Source organism: Xiphophorus hellerii, chromosome 9 (genome assembly GCF_003331165.1).
Source record: "Xiphophorus hellerii strain 12219 chromosome 9, Xiphophorus_hellerii-4.1, whole genome shotgun sequence".
NCBI lineage: Eukaryota > Metazoa > Chordata > Actinopteri > Cyprinodontiformes > Poeciliidae > Xiphophorus > Xiphophorus hellerii.
The window spans coordinates 17108080-17123021 of record NC_045680.1 but is presented as its reverse complement, the minus strand read 5'-3'; the positions used below and the strand labels follow the sequence as shown (position 1 = coordinate 17123021).

At 38.7% G+C, this 14942-nt stretch overlaps 2 protein-coding genes across 6 annotated transcripts in view; one reads left to right on the top strand and one right to left on the bottom strand.

The window, feature by feature from the left end:
• Nucleotides 1–286: 286 nt before the first annotated feature.
• On the top strand, nucleotides 287–7157 carry LOC116726109 (LIM/homeobox protein Lhx8). Of its 4 annotated transcripts, none has more exons than XM_032572642.1 (9): nucleotides 287–599; nucleotides 1297–1374; nucleotides 1577–1702; nucleotides 1864–1985; nucleotides 2443–2663; nucleotides 2854–2957; nucleotides 4100–4195; nucleotides 4650–4827; nucleotides 6594–7157. In XM_032572642.1, exons 1-9 carry the CDS (start codon nucleotides 519–521, stop codon nucleotides 6668–6670), a joined length of 1083 nt encoding a protein of 360 aa, XP_032428533.1. In that variant the 5' UTR covers nucleotides 287–518; the 3' UTR covers nucleotides 6671–7157. The 4 variants fall into 4 exon arrangements, with proteins under 4 accessions (XP_032428533.1, XP_032428532.1, XP_032428534.1 ...); XM_032572641.1 differs by having other exon boundaries at nucleotides 290–599; nucleotides 4638–4827; XM_032572643.1 differs by lacking the exon at nucleotides 1297–1374 and having other exon boundaries at nucleotides 290–599; nucleotides 4638–4827.
• A 28-nt stretch (nucleotides 7158–7185) lies between these two features.
• Nucleotides 7186–14942, bottom strand: part of slc44a5b (solute carrier family 44 member 5b) — a 30842-nt gene continuing 23085 nt past the window's right edge. Inside the window, exons 14-22 of one of the 2 annotated variants that reach the window (XM_032572639.1) lie at nucleotides 14766–14853; nucleotides 14262–14524; nucleotides 13880–13974; nucleotides 13687–13790; nucleotides 13501–13574; nucleotides 12888–12958; nucleotides 11850–11938; nucleotides 10758–10842; nucleotides 7186–9159 (exon numbers count right to left, since the gene is read on the bottom strand). In XM_032572639.1, the coding sequence (XP_032428530.1) occupies nucleotides 9011–9159; nucleotides 10758–10842; nucleotides 11850–11938; nucleotides 12888–12958; nucleotides 13501–13574; nucleotides 13687–13790; nucleotides 13880–13974; nucleotides 14262–14524; nucleotides 14766–14853 (1018 nt within the window). In that variant the 3' untranslated portion in view covers nucleotides 7186–9010. Of the gene's footprint in view, nucleotides 9160–9227; nucleotides 10515–10757; nucleotides 10843–11849; nucleotides 11939–12887; nucleotides 12959–13500; nucleotides 13575–13686; nucleotides 13791–13879; nucleotides 13975–14261; nucleotides 14525–14765; nucleotides 14854–14942 lie in introns of those variants that run through there. The other variant, XM_032572640.1, reaches the window with a different exon arrangement.

The following is a 14942-nucleotide window of genomic DNA, read 5'->3' as shown; positions in this document are numbered from 1 at the left end:
AAAACAAAGATCGAAAACACCATCCATACCTTAAAACATGGTGGTGGCAGCATCATGCTGTGGGCATGCTTGCTTTCAGCAGAAACAGGGGCTTTAGTCAGACTTGATGGGATCGGTTCCGAGATGAAAACCCAGTCCAGAAGACTGGACTTTGGAGTCGGTCTTTTTGCTCCTTCCAAGGAAACATCAAAAACCACACAAGGAGCTTATTTCCGAAATGGAGGCGCGGCCAGGAGCAAATATGAATTATGATCCGCCCTCCACAAACTGCTCGGAGGAGACTGAGTGACAGACTGAAACACACAGGAGACCAGCAGGAGAGAGAAAGAAGGGAAGAAGGAAAGAAAGAAACAAAGGAAAGAAAGGAAAAGAGAAAGGAACAAAAAAAGAGAGACGCAAATAGGAAAAGAAAGAAAAGAAAGAGAAAAAAGAAATAGAGAAATAAATAAAGAAGAGAACGCTCCTAACTTTTGGGAAGCCGGACTTTTTTTTTTTTTTTTCCCTTGCTGGACGCAGACATGCGCTGGAAAAGTGAAGTCAAAGTGGAATGCTGCGCTGTGAACGACAGCGAGAGAGGATCTCTGCTGTCCAACGGCGAGGTGAGCGCAGGACTTGCTTCTCCCTCTGCTTCGCTGCAGTCGGGTGTCGCGGAATAAATATTAATGGAAATTGCTCTGCCCAATTAATCCAGAGTGAGCTCTGGTGTGTCATTATGAAGCCCGGCCTTCCACTGTAGCATGACAGCTCGGTATTTTCACAATTTGAAGAAATGTCAAAGAAAATTACCCCTCCCTTGAATTCTGCAATTAAAACTCAAGTAGTTAATGAGACCTCTTCACCTTTTGGTTGCTCCGGGTAGAACGTTTGTGGCGAACTTAAGCTCTTTTTAATTGCTGTTATTAAAGAAATCAGTCCTCCTTTTTTTTTTTCTGCCAGACTTCGCGCTGGTTTCCTGATTGATGCGTGAAACGGGTCTGTTGGTTGGCTTAACCTGCAGTTCTTTCTTTCTCTCTCTCTCTTTTTTTTTTTTTTTAGATTATTATTATTTTTATTATTATTATTATTGCCGAATCACAAATTCTGAAACTCAAGAACATAAATGCACGGGCGATAAGTGCCGGCTCAAGTGTTGTCTGTTTTTGTAAGTGATGGCTATCTTTCTCTCCTAAATGTCATTGTGGTTTTCTATAATCGCCGCGCGCGTTGTCATGGTGAAAGGTGAAAGGCATGATATTTATGGGAAGGTGCGGGGGGCATTTAAGGCTCACACGCCGACATCCTCCTCTTGTCGCGCAGCTTCTCGTCATGTGTGAGGACTGCAAGGGAGACGGGGAGCTGCCGGACAAGTGCGCCGAGGACGGGAGGGACATGATGGTAGGCTGGAAGACGCACTCCGATTCAGGGTGATAAAACACGTGCACGCTTAGAGTTAAGAGTTTGGTTACAGCCTCGAGCAAAAGAAAGAAAATATATCAAATCTAAAATAAATGTAAAAAGTTTCCGGGAGCTGGTTGGGCTGCAGCCGCGGCGTTCCTGTGCGTAATTTCCTAACAGGTGTTGTGATGATCTCCCTCAGGGCGCGCCAGTGGAAGTTTTGGATGAAGACACTTCATCTCCGCCGGCGATGGCCTCCGCGCCTCTGCTGGGCAGGAGCGTGTGCGCCAACTGCAACGAGGAGATAGTGGACAAATATTTATTGAAGGTGAAAGAAACAAACAAACAAATAAAGAAACTTTTCTCGAGGTTTCATATCCGCCTTTGCATATTTTTTTCCCCCCCCATTGTTTTTGCTGTTTTGCGGCGGCGTTTATCTACAAATTCAGACAGCGCGTCTCCTCCTAATTCATCGCATCTTTGCTTTAGGTTAACGACTTGTGCTGGCATGTGCGCTGTCTCTCCTGCAGCGTGTGCCAGACCTCGCTTGGCAGCCACGCGAGCTGCTACATCAAGGAGAAGGAGGTTTTCTGCAAACTGGATTACTTCAGGTATGCGCGCTCACCTTTTGAGATGTTGTAGATTTCATTCTGCAGTAGGGGAAATCCTAATTATTGGGGAAAAAAAACAACAAAAAAAATTGACAAAAATTCGATCTGTATTGCATGTTACATAGAGAATTTGCACCTCAACTTGTCTTTGTATAATAATAATAATAATAATAATAATAATAATAATAATAATAATAATGCAGAATTTTTTATTTGTTTGCATTTTTAATAAATCAGAGATCTCAACAAATGTCTTTATAATTAAAACTATTTAAAAAAAATAAATAAATAAATAAATAAATGTCCTGTAAGGATGCAGAATTCGACTCTTATTATCATATCCTGTTATTTTGCAGAAATAATATAAAAAAAAAAAAAAAAAGTCAGAAAACTGTCACACACAAAAAAATTGTGGCGTCATTCGGAGTTGTGAGTGACTCGAGCTCTTCTTTTGCAGACGATACGGCACCTGGTGCGCGTGCTGCGGCAGGAACATCCACTCCACAGACTGGGTCCGCAGGGCCAAGGGCAACGTCTACCACCTGGCCTGCTTCGCCTGCTTCTCCTGCAAGAGGCAGCTCTCCACCGGGGAGGAGTTCGCCCTGGTGGAGGGCAAAGTGCTCTGCAGGGTCCATTACGACTGCATGCTGGACAACCTCAAGAGGGCCGTGGAAAAAGGTGAGCGGGCCGCAGCGGAGCGCGATGCTTCCAAGCAAAAGGGAAAGCTCTGCTAAATTACAGAAATTTTATATCCACCGGGGTAAAAAAAGAAAAAAAAAGAAAAAAGGAAGAATAAAAAAGTTGTGTAATGTAATTGGATAATAGATGGTCTTATTTGGATGGTCTTGATGAGAGCCTTCTGCTGCAGGAAACAGTGTTAATATGGAGGGAGCCGTGCCAACGGAACAAGAAATCAATCAGCCGAAACCATCCAAAAGAGCTCGAACCAGCTTCACAGCCGACCAGCTGCAGGTTTGTAAGATTACAACAAATAATAAATAGCTTAATAATTTTTTTTTAAAAAGTTCGATTCTGTATTTTATTTTCTGAACAAATTCATTCAAAAGATTCGTTCAGGTAATATTTAAGTAGCTTCCCCCCCTGTTGCTATAACAGCAACATTTTAGGTTTGCTCTTTTGTTTTGTTGAGAAAAATACGCAAATTGATATCTTCAGCCCAATTAAAAATAATAAAGTAAATAATCTGAGGTTTGCTTCTTCTTACAACTGTGGCTAAAATGGGAGGCCTGCATCAGACCCCTTTTATTTTTATTTAATTGATTGTTTTACATCTTATGAGCCAAAGCTTCTGACTGACAAATGTTTACGTGAGAGAGGCACCAAAATATTGGTCAAGGGATAGGAATCTGAAATTATTCCTTTAATTGGCAAATCAAATCTAAAATAAATAGTTTTTTTCCTATTCCATAAATGCATTAAAACCAAAACCTAACCTCCTACACACCCTGGTTTTAATTTTGATGCCCCTTTTTTGAATTTCACAGAAAAATTCAAAATCCCTATATAGTTCAGATGGGACATATGTTTTGATGCTTATGCTATAGTAGTTTCTTCTTTTTCTGTTAAATTCAAAACGTTCACATCTAATAACATTTTGGCCCTTTATAGGTGTCAGAAATAAAAATAAATTGTCAGCAGGTCAGACTTAAAAGAGAACTTAAAACTGGTATTGATCCAGTCAGTGCAGTGAAAAAACATTAGTATAAAAGTTGAAAGAGGGGCATACGAACAGAGTGACTGTTAATACCAAAGACAGATATTAATAATTGTTTTCAGTATCAATTATTAAAACAGCCGTAATCTTCAAGCAAAGGATAAACTAACAAACCTCCTAGTACCGTTAGCCAGCTTTCACTCTGGACATTTCCAATTATTATGAATGAACCAACATTTATGTAATGCAACAAGTTACCACAAATCGCATCTATTTCTCACCTAATATAAGCTTAACAAAATTTTTTTTTATCAATTTCCTCCTGTTTGCAATGCATTTAAGACAAGTGGAGTCAGCTGAAGGGGCTTTTGCCAAACACAGCAGCACAGCTCTGTCGGGCCACACAAGAAGTGACTTTCCTCTGCTTGTTTACATGCAGGTGATGCAGGCTCAGTTCGCTCAGGACAACAACCCTGATGCTCAAACTCTGCAGAAGCTGGCAGAGCAGACTGGCCTCAGTCGAAGAGTCATACAGGTTGGTGCACAAAGACAAAACACGTCACGCATGATTGCGAGATATTGGTAGAAACATACGTGGGTTTTGAGCTTGGTGACGGTGCATTGTGTGTCGAGTGGATTTATATTTGCATAGCTGCTTGGTTAGTGTTACTTTTTACTTTCTGACTGAAAACTATATGTTCTCCAGCTGTATGCTGAATAAGATGATTCAAATCTCTTCTGTCTTTTAGGCCAGGCATATCTCAGTCATATTTGTTTGTGTTGAATCTTCCTTTCTACATAGACATTTTAGTGATTTTTTTTTTCAAAATTATGGTTCTGTTATTGTGAGCTTGTCTGGTGGTTCCTACCGTGAGATGCCAGGGATGCTGGTCTTTGTCATTTGAGACGATATAGTTGTCCTATTTCTGGTTATAATGCAGTTATTATTTTTATTATCAATGTGATTTGTAATGCAGGTCTGGTTCCAGAACTGCCGAGCTCGCCACAAAAAGCACGTGAGCCCCAATCACACCTCGAGCACCCCCATGGCCTCCCTGCAGAGCGGCCGCCTGTCCCAGCCCACCCCGACCCCTGAAGAGCTGCAGTACACAGCCTACGGCGGCCCAGAAGGCTCAATGCTCTCAGCGCTACACTCCTTCATTGACAGTGAGAACAAAGCTTTTTTTTTTAAACAAGGAAAACAATAACAGCACTTTAAACATTTGATGAAAAACTGAATTTTTTTTACTAGCGCCCTTTATATGTGTTCTTGTCTTGTATGATCATGGTCAAAGATGATTTTTGTGTTTATTACTGATAAATATTTTAAGTATCTCTCATTAATGGCACTCAATAGTCAAATAATGGGGCTATCTTAAGGAAATATAAAATCAATTGTTAGTATTGCTAGTGTTAGCAACACTAGTACTATTACTACTACTACTACTAATAATAATAATGATTGATGAGTTGAATTGTAGTTTTACAAAAACAAAATTTGATATTATACTATTCTATTTCTACTAAAATGTGCGCCTCTGTTTTATTTCTGGTTGTGAAAACTCAGAAAACAAGAATGCTTATAAAAAGGAAAAATGCAAGCTTAATCTTAGGTAAATAAAAATGCTAAACATGGTGGAAAGGGAGACACATCTAATATAAATAAATAAATAAATAAATAAACATCAGATTAGATGTCAATGTTAATTTTGATATTTATGGCTTACAGTTACTATTAAGACATCATTTTATTTCTCAGATATAACATAGGCTTTAATTTTACAGCTGGCCAACTGAACTGAACAGTCTATACACTCAGTACTTCCCCATGAATTACTGCATCAGTCCTCGGCGACATGGAGATGATGAGTTTGTGCTCAGGACGGCCGGGTTGCTTTAATAGCGGCACTCAGCTCGTCTGGCATGTTAGTGTCTCTGATTTTCCTCCTGACAATACGCCGTAGATTCTCCCTGGACGTCAGATCAAGCCAGTTTGCTGGCCAGTCGAGCACAGTCATACCGTGCATCGCTACTTTAGCAGTGTGGGCAAGATCTAAGTCCTGCAGAAAAAGGAGTTAAAGCTATAAATGTGCTATCAAATCTATCTATTAAGGCTTGTCAGCAGAGGTAAACATAAAAATCGTCTAAAACTTCCAAGTCAGCTGCATTTTACTTAATAAAGCACAGTGAGGCTACCAGAAGGTGACTCGGCTCATAACTAATTATGGAAACGTGAAAGTGGCTCATAAGTGACTTTGATTCTGTGGCTCTCCTCTGTTCCTCCAAACATTGGGATCTAAATTTAATGTAAAACCTTCATTGTATCTAAAAGTGGATTCTAGGTCCATGAGCAACACTACTTCCTCTCTTGTCTGTTAGGGTTTCCTTCTTTAACTTTTGTGGGCTTTGCTCCACAAATCTTTCGAGGTTGTAGTCCTCCCTGTTGTGCCAATTGTTTTTTTTCCACTCAACTTTCCAATATTATGCTTGGATACAGCCCTCTGTTAGCAACTAGCTTTTGTAGAAATGATCCTTGTGGCTTGCCACACATCTGATAGTGTAGCTGACCGCTAGCATGTCAGCAGTTGTCTCCATGATTGTGTTCGCCATGACCAAACATTTGTTACTAGTCTGATATGGAAACCTGAGTTTTCATCAGCTGTATGCCACAATTATCAAAACAATAAGAATGAGCAATTTCACTGTGTATAATGAAACTGAAGAAGTTTTTCCCTTTTTGAATTAAATCACTCAAGCAAATTAAACAAATTGTTGATGTTGTGTTATTATAGATATATAAATACTCTTGCCCAAAAACTGTAGATTAAAACAGGTGTGAAATATCATGATTGTGTTTTTATTACTTCACAAACAAACCTGCACCTTAATGATGTGACGGTAGTAATAACTCAGACTCCGTTTTCTGTTTGCAGTACACTCTCCTCCCTCCATGTTTCAGCCACTGCTGCCTGCCCACGCCATGACCTCGTTGCCTGTGTCTCACGCCTAGCTGCTCTCTCTCTCTCTCTCTCTCTCTCTCACACACACACACACACACACGCCTACACCACACACAGCTTCAGACCTCACCAGCGTTTCTTCTCCATAACCAGATGCAGTATTTTGATGCTAAAGGTAAATCTGATTTGATGTTCATCACATCATTTAAACTTCAAGAAATTCATCCTTCCATGTTGGTATTAAAAAACAAAACAAAACAAAAAAAAAAAACACTGTTGAAGACCATGACTTACAGTCCTCTGTGTACTGTATAATGTGGAAATGCAAGGTTTTCAGTGTACCTCATAGAGCTGTGACACATGGCAGTATATTTGTTTATGTTGTTGGTGACAATGTGCTACTCCATGTGAAAGGCAAAAGGCTCTAAACTCCGTATGAAGGTGAACCTGAATTTGTTTTGTATAAATGTTGCAATTTAATTTATTGTATGTGAAGTTTCTGTTCCAAGAATAAAGAACTAATTTCACAAACCTCAAGGAAATGATTGAAAACCTACAAATTGTGTTGACATCTCTGCACAGCACATTTTATTGTTTTACAAAACATATTAGCTTATGAATCCTACAAGAACATTTTCGCATGCAATTCTAGAATTTCAATTCTGCACATTACATACATTTAAACTCTTCACATCAGACACCTCAGAGCTCTGCATCTTCACAATTTTTACTTTTGAAGAGATTTTGAAAGAAAACGGAGTCCAATTTTACCAGCAGGGAGGATTTGCTTGTATCTACTTGCAGACTGTGGTTGACCAAAAGAATCTTATTTTCAGACGTGGGAGGGAGCGGAGGGCATATAAAAACAAGAGTTTTCCAACACTTATCAGAGCTGAACTATTCCCCCCCGGTGGGAATGAGACTAAGTCCCAGCTACATGCACAACAACAAAGAGAGATATGCGATTCAACTGGGAGTGTAGCCGCTATTCAGCGCAACACCGAAATGACAACATGTCACATGTGCGCCATGCCCCACTGAGATGCTACATGCTTCGTTTGTCCTGTTCCTCATCCACAAGAACTGTTGTTGTGCTTTTACTGAACGGCTTCATGTCCCGGCGTGTTCAGCTCAAACGGGTGCCGTGGGTGTGTAAAGTCTGGCAGCGCTGTCACTCTGAGGTACCAGGTGGGCAGGCTCTTATGTGCGACACACACTCAAGGCAAAGACTCACAAACGTGAGTTGACTTTAAAGAGTCAGAGATTAAAATCATTTAAATAACAGACGCGTAAGTCCACCCTCGATAAGAAAGAAATTAAGCAGAATAAGAGTGTTTTGAGACTCAGAGGACAGCTAAGATGCTCATTTATTCAACGTTTTTCCAAAAAATAACGGACATAAAACTTTACATCTTACTCTCTTTTCTAGAATTAGTCTCAAAGGGTAAAGGCATAAAAAGATGCCTCTTACTGGGTTTTACAATTAAACACAGTTAAACAAATGAACTTCCAACTACATCTAGCACATAGATGGGAGGAAACTGCTTTGAACTGAGCTCAGAGCTCCTACGTGAGTAAGTCAGCAGCTCCTTTTAGGATGCAGTGAAAGAATAGTATCAGACTTTGAAAAGTTGTGTAAAATATTCACAGTTTTAGATATACTTTACTGCAGTTGCAATAAAAAATAGGTCGGTTGTACTGCAAGTGCCTTACAGCATTCAGCTGATTTTTAAAGTGGCATCAGTTTGGTAAGGATGTCAGCTGGCTGAGAAAAGCCATGTCTCCTCGTAAAAAAATAAGCCTTTGTGAAATCTTTAATCATTTCTAGCATCTTCTATAGCCCATAATAGTTAACATTCATTAACTTTAATGTATTTTTCTCTAGTTCACACATTTGCATACCTATATATCAGCACCAGGAAAAAAGCAATAAAATAGGACAAGATAAAACGATCATCAAAAATGTAAACAATGCCATTCATAAAAACGTTACCTTACACATTCTTAGGATAATATTATGACATATTCTGAGCTATAAGGTCAGCAGTGCATTTATCGTTCACCAGTAGTACATACAGAATATGGCATGTAAAGATTACTGGCACCCTCACATGGCAAAAACTGGAAACTACAGGAGCTTAAAGTGCAACAAAAGCTGAGGTTACTGCAGTCCCAATAAAGAAATTTGTTGTTCCACAAGAAACCTTCAGTGAAACTTGACTGCAACTGTAAATAATAGAATTAGTAATAATAATTTGATAGCAGATGGCCAAGGACAGCTATCTACTTAAAGGGTTTAGGCTTGGTGTAAACTTGCAGAGTCTGAATCAAATTATTATTTTTTTAGAGAAGCTCATGCCAGTCATACTGACATTTGACAGTTTACCGCCTCATCTTCTTCTTCTTGTAACTACGCGCAATGGTGTCGACGGTCTTTCCAGCGTTTCTACAATCATTCTTTTCTGGAAGATCTTCATCAGGTTTGGGGTCATGTGGTAGGGCTTGCTTGGCGTGCCGTTGTTCACCTCCAGATCACACACTATGGCGAGACAATATTAAAGACATTTGTGATAATGTAACACGTTAAAAATTAAAACCTCTACATGGTGATACGTCATCCATTTATGTTTATTCAAAAAGAAATGATCACATTTTCGTCTGTTTCATTAAGTTAAAAAAAAAAAAAGAAGTCCTGTACAAAACCGAAACACAGATTAACCTCCAGACAGACGTGTGTATTATACTGAATATTAAAACAGCACAACATCTGAACATCCAATAATCCAATAATAATAATAATAATAATACAAATAAAAAGACTACCAAAAATGGCTTTGAAATCCTTTTATAAACTTTATCCCAAAAACTCCTGGTGTTAAGTCTAAAATTACAGAAGGAGGAACATTTTTTTTATTCCTTTTTTTTGACAACTAGGCACATAAACTAGCGGCTGCAATCACATGTCCTGAAGATACTCAGGCTCTGTCCAGATTTTAAGCAATAACCATAAAATTTATGTTAAAGTCTTAACCTCCCACAAAGTCTTTTGTGTTACAGTACATACAAGGGGGTATTAACTGAAATGAAATGATTGTGTGGTGAACTGAAAATAAGAGTTTAGCTGGGTGTAGTGTTCAAATCATATTCGGATTTGTGTTTACAATTATCAAGGATGAAAATCACCTAAAAAAATGTGGGAAACAACAGCAAAATAGTCATGCTGCAGGCAGTAAATTAAACACACGATTCCTTTACTGTAGGTGAATCAAACAGATCATGATTTCACACCAAAAGACCAAAGTGCGATAAGAAAGTGCCCCAGAAGTCCAACACTGTTCAGGGTGATGCTTTACATCATAGTCCATCAGTGGCATCTGTACAATTTAAGGTCCCCATGTTTGTTTGGGTTTACAAAAAAACAACAAAACGAAACAAAAAAAAAAGTGTCTCCGCTTGTGCATCCATCCTGTATATTGATGTGCATCCTCAAAGTAAGGCAGAGGTCAGCAGAAAATACAGAGAAACATGAAGAAAAGCATAGAAGACAAAAAGGCAAGTATCTGAACTGGCTCATGAGAGGAAGTGAGGCCAAGTGTTTTTTTTTTTCGGTCCACTGTGCTTTGGGACCTGAACTGTTTACATGTCCTTTCATGTTCAGGTCATCCCTGCATCCAATTTACATGTTTAGCCCTCAAGAACTTGCAGAACCTCCACACACAAAGCAGATATGGAGAAGTGAGTCAGAATCAAAAGTTCAGGAAAGAAATCGGCACATCGCTCAGGAGGAAGCACTCGATTTAGCACGCTCCTCTCCTTTGCGGAGGATCTTGTGCAGGCCTGGAGATACGTAGTAGGGCCTGGAAGAAGAGCCATCATTCCTCTCCAGGTCCTCACCTGAGACCGTATCGCAGCACAGAAGGAAAACAGCAGAGGCAGGTGAGCGGAGCAAGAGAGATAGAAGGAGAAAGAAAGGTAAAAGCTTAGTGGAGAAAGTAAATAAAAGAAGAATAGGTAAAGGTGGAACAGTGAGTAACTAGGAATGCCTTTTAGTCAGAGGTAGCTTTGTAGATCTCCCGCATCCCCACACATAATCTACAGCTGATACGCTTGAAGTTTATGAAAATACTGCATACTTACAAAAGCATAGGAACAGCGTGTCCACACACATGGCATAAACATTAAAAAAGCCACTTGAGATCATGAACGACCCAATTATCAGCGTCTGAAAAAAAAATCAAAAGATGTTTAGTCTTTTGTTTTTATGCAACAAACAACAGAATGGGTCAGATTTGGTCAGAATGGGGCCCTCATTGAATAGTGAGTTCCTAACTAAATTCAGTTCTCCTTGCCCGTTGTTGTTATATCAGACACACTATCATGTATTGTGCAGCCAATGATTTAAATCACAAGTTTAATGTGTTCACAGCTTGCAAAACTGTCATAGGTAACGCACAATATTTTGATTACATCATTTGTTTATATTATATAAGAGTTTTTATATACTTTACAATGATTTGCTAAGAGGGACTGTATTGGTTGCTCCGTCTTCTTGTGTGTCCACTTGATGTTACCCAATGTTTGAATTACAGTTTTTTTTTCCAGTTTTTTTTCTGTATAATACATTACAAGCCAAATTAGCTAACTAATAAAACAGAGACTAAATATTCTAGCCTTAGCCTAACTCTTCAACAAACTGCTCTGCATGTAAACACAAACACAAGGAGCAAGACGGTAGTTTATTGAAAACTGTCTCTACGAGTAGAGTCAATTCTACAATTAGATAACTTCTAAACAACAAATAAAGAAGTTATGGATGTTTTAGGTTGATGTGCTGTCAGAACCTTACAGCAGCCAATGGGGTATCAGAGCAACACATTAACACTACCCTGCAGACACTTTTGTTGGGGTACAATATCTGTCTACCTTAAGAAAACTACATTCAGCAGCACACCCTAATGCTAATGAAATGACCTGTACTTGTTTAGGGTTTTATCTAGTCCAAAGGACCCCAGAGCACTTCACACTACATTCAGTCATTCTCTAATTCACATACACATGCATATGCTGAATTAAATGTAATGTGTTATTTTTAAGTTCAGCTAATATCCATGCAAATAATTCCTTTTGCCAAGTTAAATTTAGAAAAATGACTCATTCTAAGCCAATAGCTTTAATCAGTGGGAGTTAAACTGCATTCATTCGCATTACAATGACACTTTAACTTCTTACCAGAAGGGGGACCCAGTTGAAGTTTAGTTGAGGTACCATATCTTGAACAATTGGTATTCTTTTAGAGAAGAAGAGAAATGCGAGGACCCCTGAAAAAACAACGATGTAAATTTGTCCAAGTGTATGTTATATTTTATTTCTAAATGATAAAGTCTACAGAATGTGTTAAAAAGATACAGGTAAAATAATACTATTTGATTAGTATGTCCAGAATCCAACATTTTCTCCCCTCTTCTTTGCAGCTCACTCAGATAAGACAGAAAGCCTCTGCGAACAACAACTTTCAAGTCTTACTACAGGTTCCCATTTGAATTTAGCTGTGAACTTCTGCCTCAGTCTTGATTAAGTCTTTTTGCTGTCAAGTTTTCTTTCTTTCAACTCTGACTGGCTTACTTGTATTTGCTGAGGAAACTGATCAACACCCTTCACAAGGATGGTAATCCCCAAAAAGCTTATTGCTGAAGAAGCTGTTTGTTCACAATGTTCTGTATCCAAGCATATTATCAGAAAATCGAGTGGAAAAAAGAAATGTGACAAGAAAAGGTGCACCAGAACAAGGGAAAACCTCAGTCTTAAGATTGTCAAGCGAAATCAATACAATACAATACAATTCATTTAGGGAGTTCATCAAGCAACTACGGTAAATAAAATTCAAGCCAAACCTTTCTGATTTTTATCTGTAAGAAAAAAAAAAAAAGAAAGCAAGGGACATTTTCCTTCCATTTAAAGTTGTGAACTTTTTCGTGCTGGTTTATAACATAAAATCCAGCTGACAGTTATGCTGAAGTTTGCTTTTGGACAATATGAACTAAAAAATTCAGGATGCACAGATACGTTTTGCAAGGCATTCTATGTAGAGGTACTTAATTTGGGCCAAAATAAATGTGATTTATGTTTGATTAAAAGTATCAAACTGAACTGAATAAAATTACCCTTAAAGTGAAACAATGTCTTTAAAAGAACAAAAATAGAACAGGAATTTGAAGCAGATTTTGACGTGCTAACTATTTACAGAAGTCAAATGAAAGGAAAACTTACCAATTCCTCCTGAAATGACCAGCTTTCCTATGAACAGCAGAAAGGTGATGAGGTTATCTAAGACAACCACCCTTCAGAAGAAAAATAAGAACAAAGACATCAAAGCGATGGAGAGGACTTTTCAAAACAGATTTGTTATTCTAAGCACCATTACATAGTAAGGATGAAAATAACTGCAAAAGTTGCGCACTCTCTTGAATATTTAATTGGTGTCTTTACATTATTGTTAAATCAATGTAGTTTCTAATATAGGTTTTTTTTTTAACTTAGTTGCCTGAAAAGAAAAAAAAAAGATCCAACTTAAAAGGAACTGCGACACTTGCAGTGGCTTGCAAAAGTATTCAGACGCCTTGAATTTTTCCACATTTTGTCACATTACGACCACAAGCATAAATATATTTCATTGGAAAGGAATGTTATGTGAAAGACCAAAACAAAGTGGTATACAATTGTGACGTAGAGAGAAAATTATACACGATTCAAAACATTTTTTTACAAAACAAAAACTGAAAAGTGCGGTGCGCAAAATAGTTTTGCAAGCCACTGTATTTGTTGACGAGTAAAATGGCTTCTAGAGAGCTGGAACAAATAGAAAGCTAACGCAAGTACACACCGCAAAATATTCCTCATCAAGAGATCAAACGCGTCCCTGGAAGATTTGCAAAAGCTGTGCCCGTATATTGCTATCTGTTGGTGACAAAGTCTGTGGTTAGTTAGGCACATGAGTACAAGCATGGCCAAACAACAGCTATAACCCCAGCAGACAAATTAACAAACAGTGCTCATGGAAATGACCTACCATAATGTATGCATTTGTGTTAAGAAACTTGATGAATCTTTCCAGGCACCAGAAGCAGCACTTGAGGCAGTGAAGCAGGAACCGACTCATACAACTTTGAGAACCTGGGAAGCCAACAACATCACTTTATTTGAAATAACTGTTCATTTTATTCAGAGTAAGAATGCCGGTTTGTTAAAGAGTTCAAACTTGCGTTTCAATTTGAGATGTAGGTTCTCAAGAACAATTCGGATCATCTGCACCATAGCAAGGAGTAGAGAACCAAAGGCTAGAGAACCCGTGTGGTAACTGTGCAGAAAGAAAACAAAAAACATTTAGCTGCGATTAATTTTAACACTGGAACAGAAATGATCAAAACCAAGCAGCTTCTCATGAGAGGATTCATCTTTTTCTATGTTGTATTGACAGTGAAATACTACCGTTTTGTAAGCAGCAGAAAACCTAAACCATTAATCTTTTCCCACTTTTGAGATTTTTATTTTACATTTGCAACTCTTTACCCCAGTACACAAGCATATGAATATATATTTATACACAATGTTATTAGCTTACTTCAAAGTGCGTCTGAAACCTACCGCATGGCTCTGCTGAACGAAGCGTAAACAGGGCAGGTAGGGATGTCTTTCGGCTTCCTCTTGGCCCAGTAGTAGGAGGCGAATGCCCCTGCCAGAGTGCACTTTCCCAAGGCCAAGACAAAATTGACCAGCCAGAGGAACACAAACAGGTTACAAACATGGAGGAGGATGATGTAGTTGTGGTATACAGTCTCTCCACCATAAAATGCAAACATGCACTGTGCTCCAGGGCACTCTTTGGCTATGTTGGTCTGACTGAAGCTCTAAAACATAGAAACAGAGGAGAATTTGGTATTTAGTGAGACGCTCAGAACATGATTTTTGAATAGCATCACTATGCATCTGCAGCAATCATGTATTTACTTAACATTGTCTGACCAAGTTGCATAAGAATCCTTTTAAATAAAAACTATTGCAAAGTAGAAAGGCATAGTAAAACCTATTGACACAAACAATTAATTTCTCACACTGCTAATCTGACGTGTGCGAGTGTGTGGGTCTAACCTTTGGACTGCACGTGAGGTTTCTATGAATGCACTTATCATCAGGGGAAGTCACCTTGTAGATGGCGTTACCTGAAGAGGCCAAGAAGCTGAGGGAACACCAGATAAGGCAGCAAACCCAATAACTCTCAACTAAATTATAAATACCACACAGAGCAAAATAACAGGGGCATCTGAA

Excerpts from the sequence above, each read along its gene's own strand:
- LOC116726109 (XM_032572641.1), top strand. The coding sequence starts at position 519 with ATGCGCTGGAAAAGTGAAGTCAAAGTGGAATGCTGCGCTGTGAACGAC. Across the intron at positions 1,375-1,576 it reads AGGACGGGAGGGACATGATG|GGCGCGCCAGTGGAAGTTTT; the intron begins GTAGGCTGGAAG and ends GATCTCCCTCAG. Across the intron at positions 1,986-2,442 it reads TGCAAACTGGATTACTTCAG|ACGATACGGCACCTGGTGCG; the intron begins GTATGCGCGCTC and ends CTTCTTTTGCAG.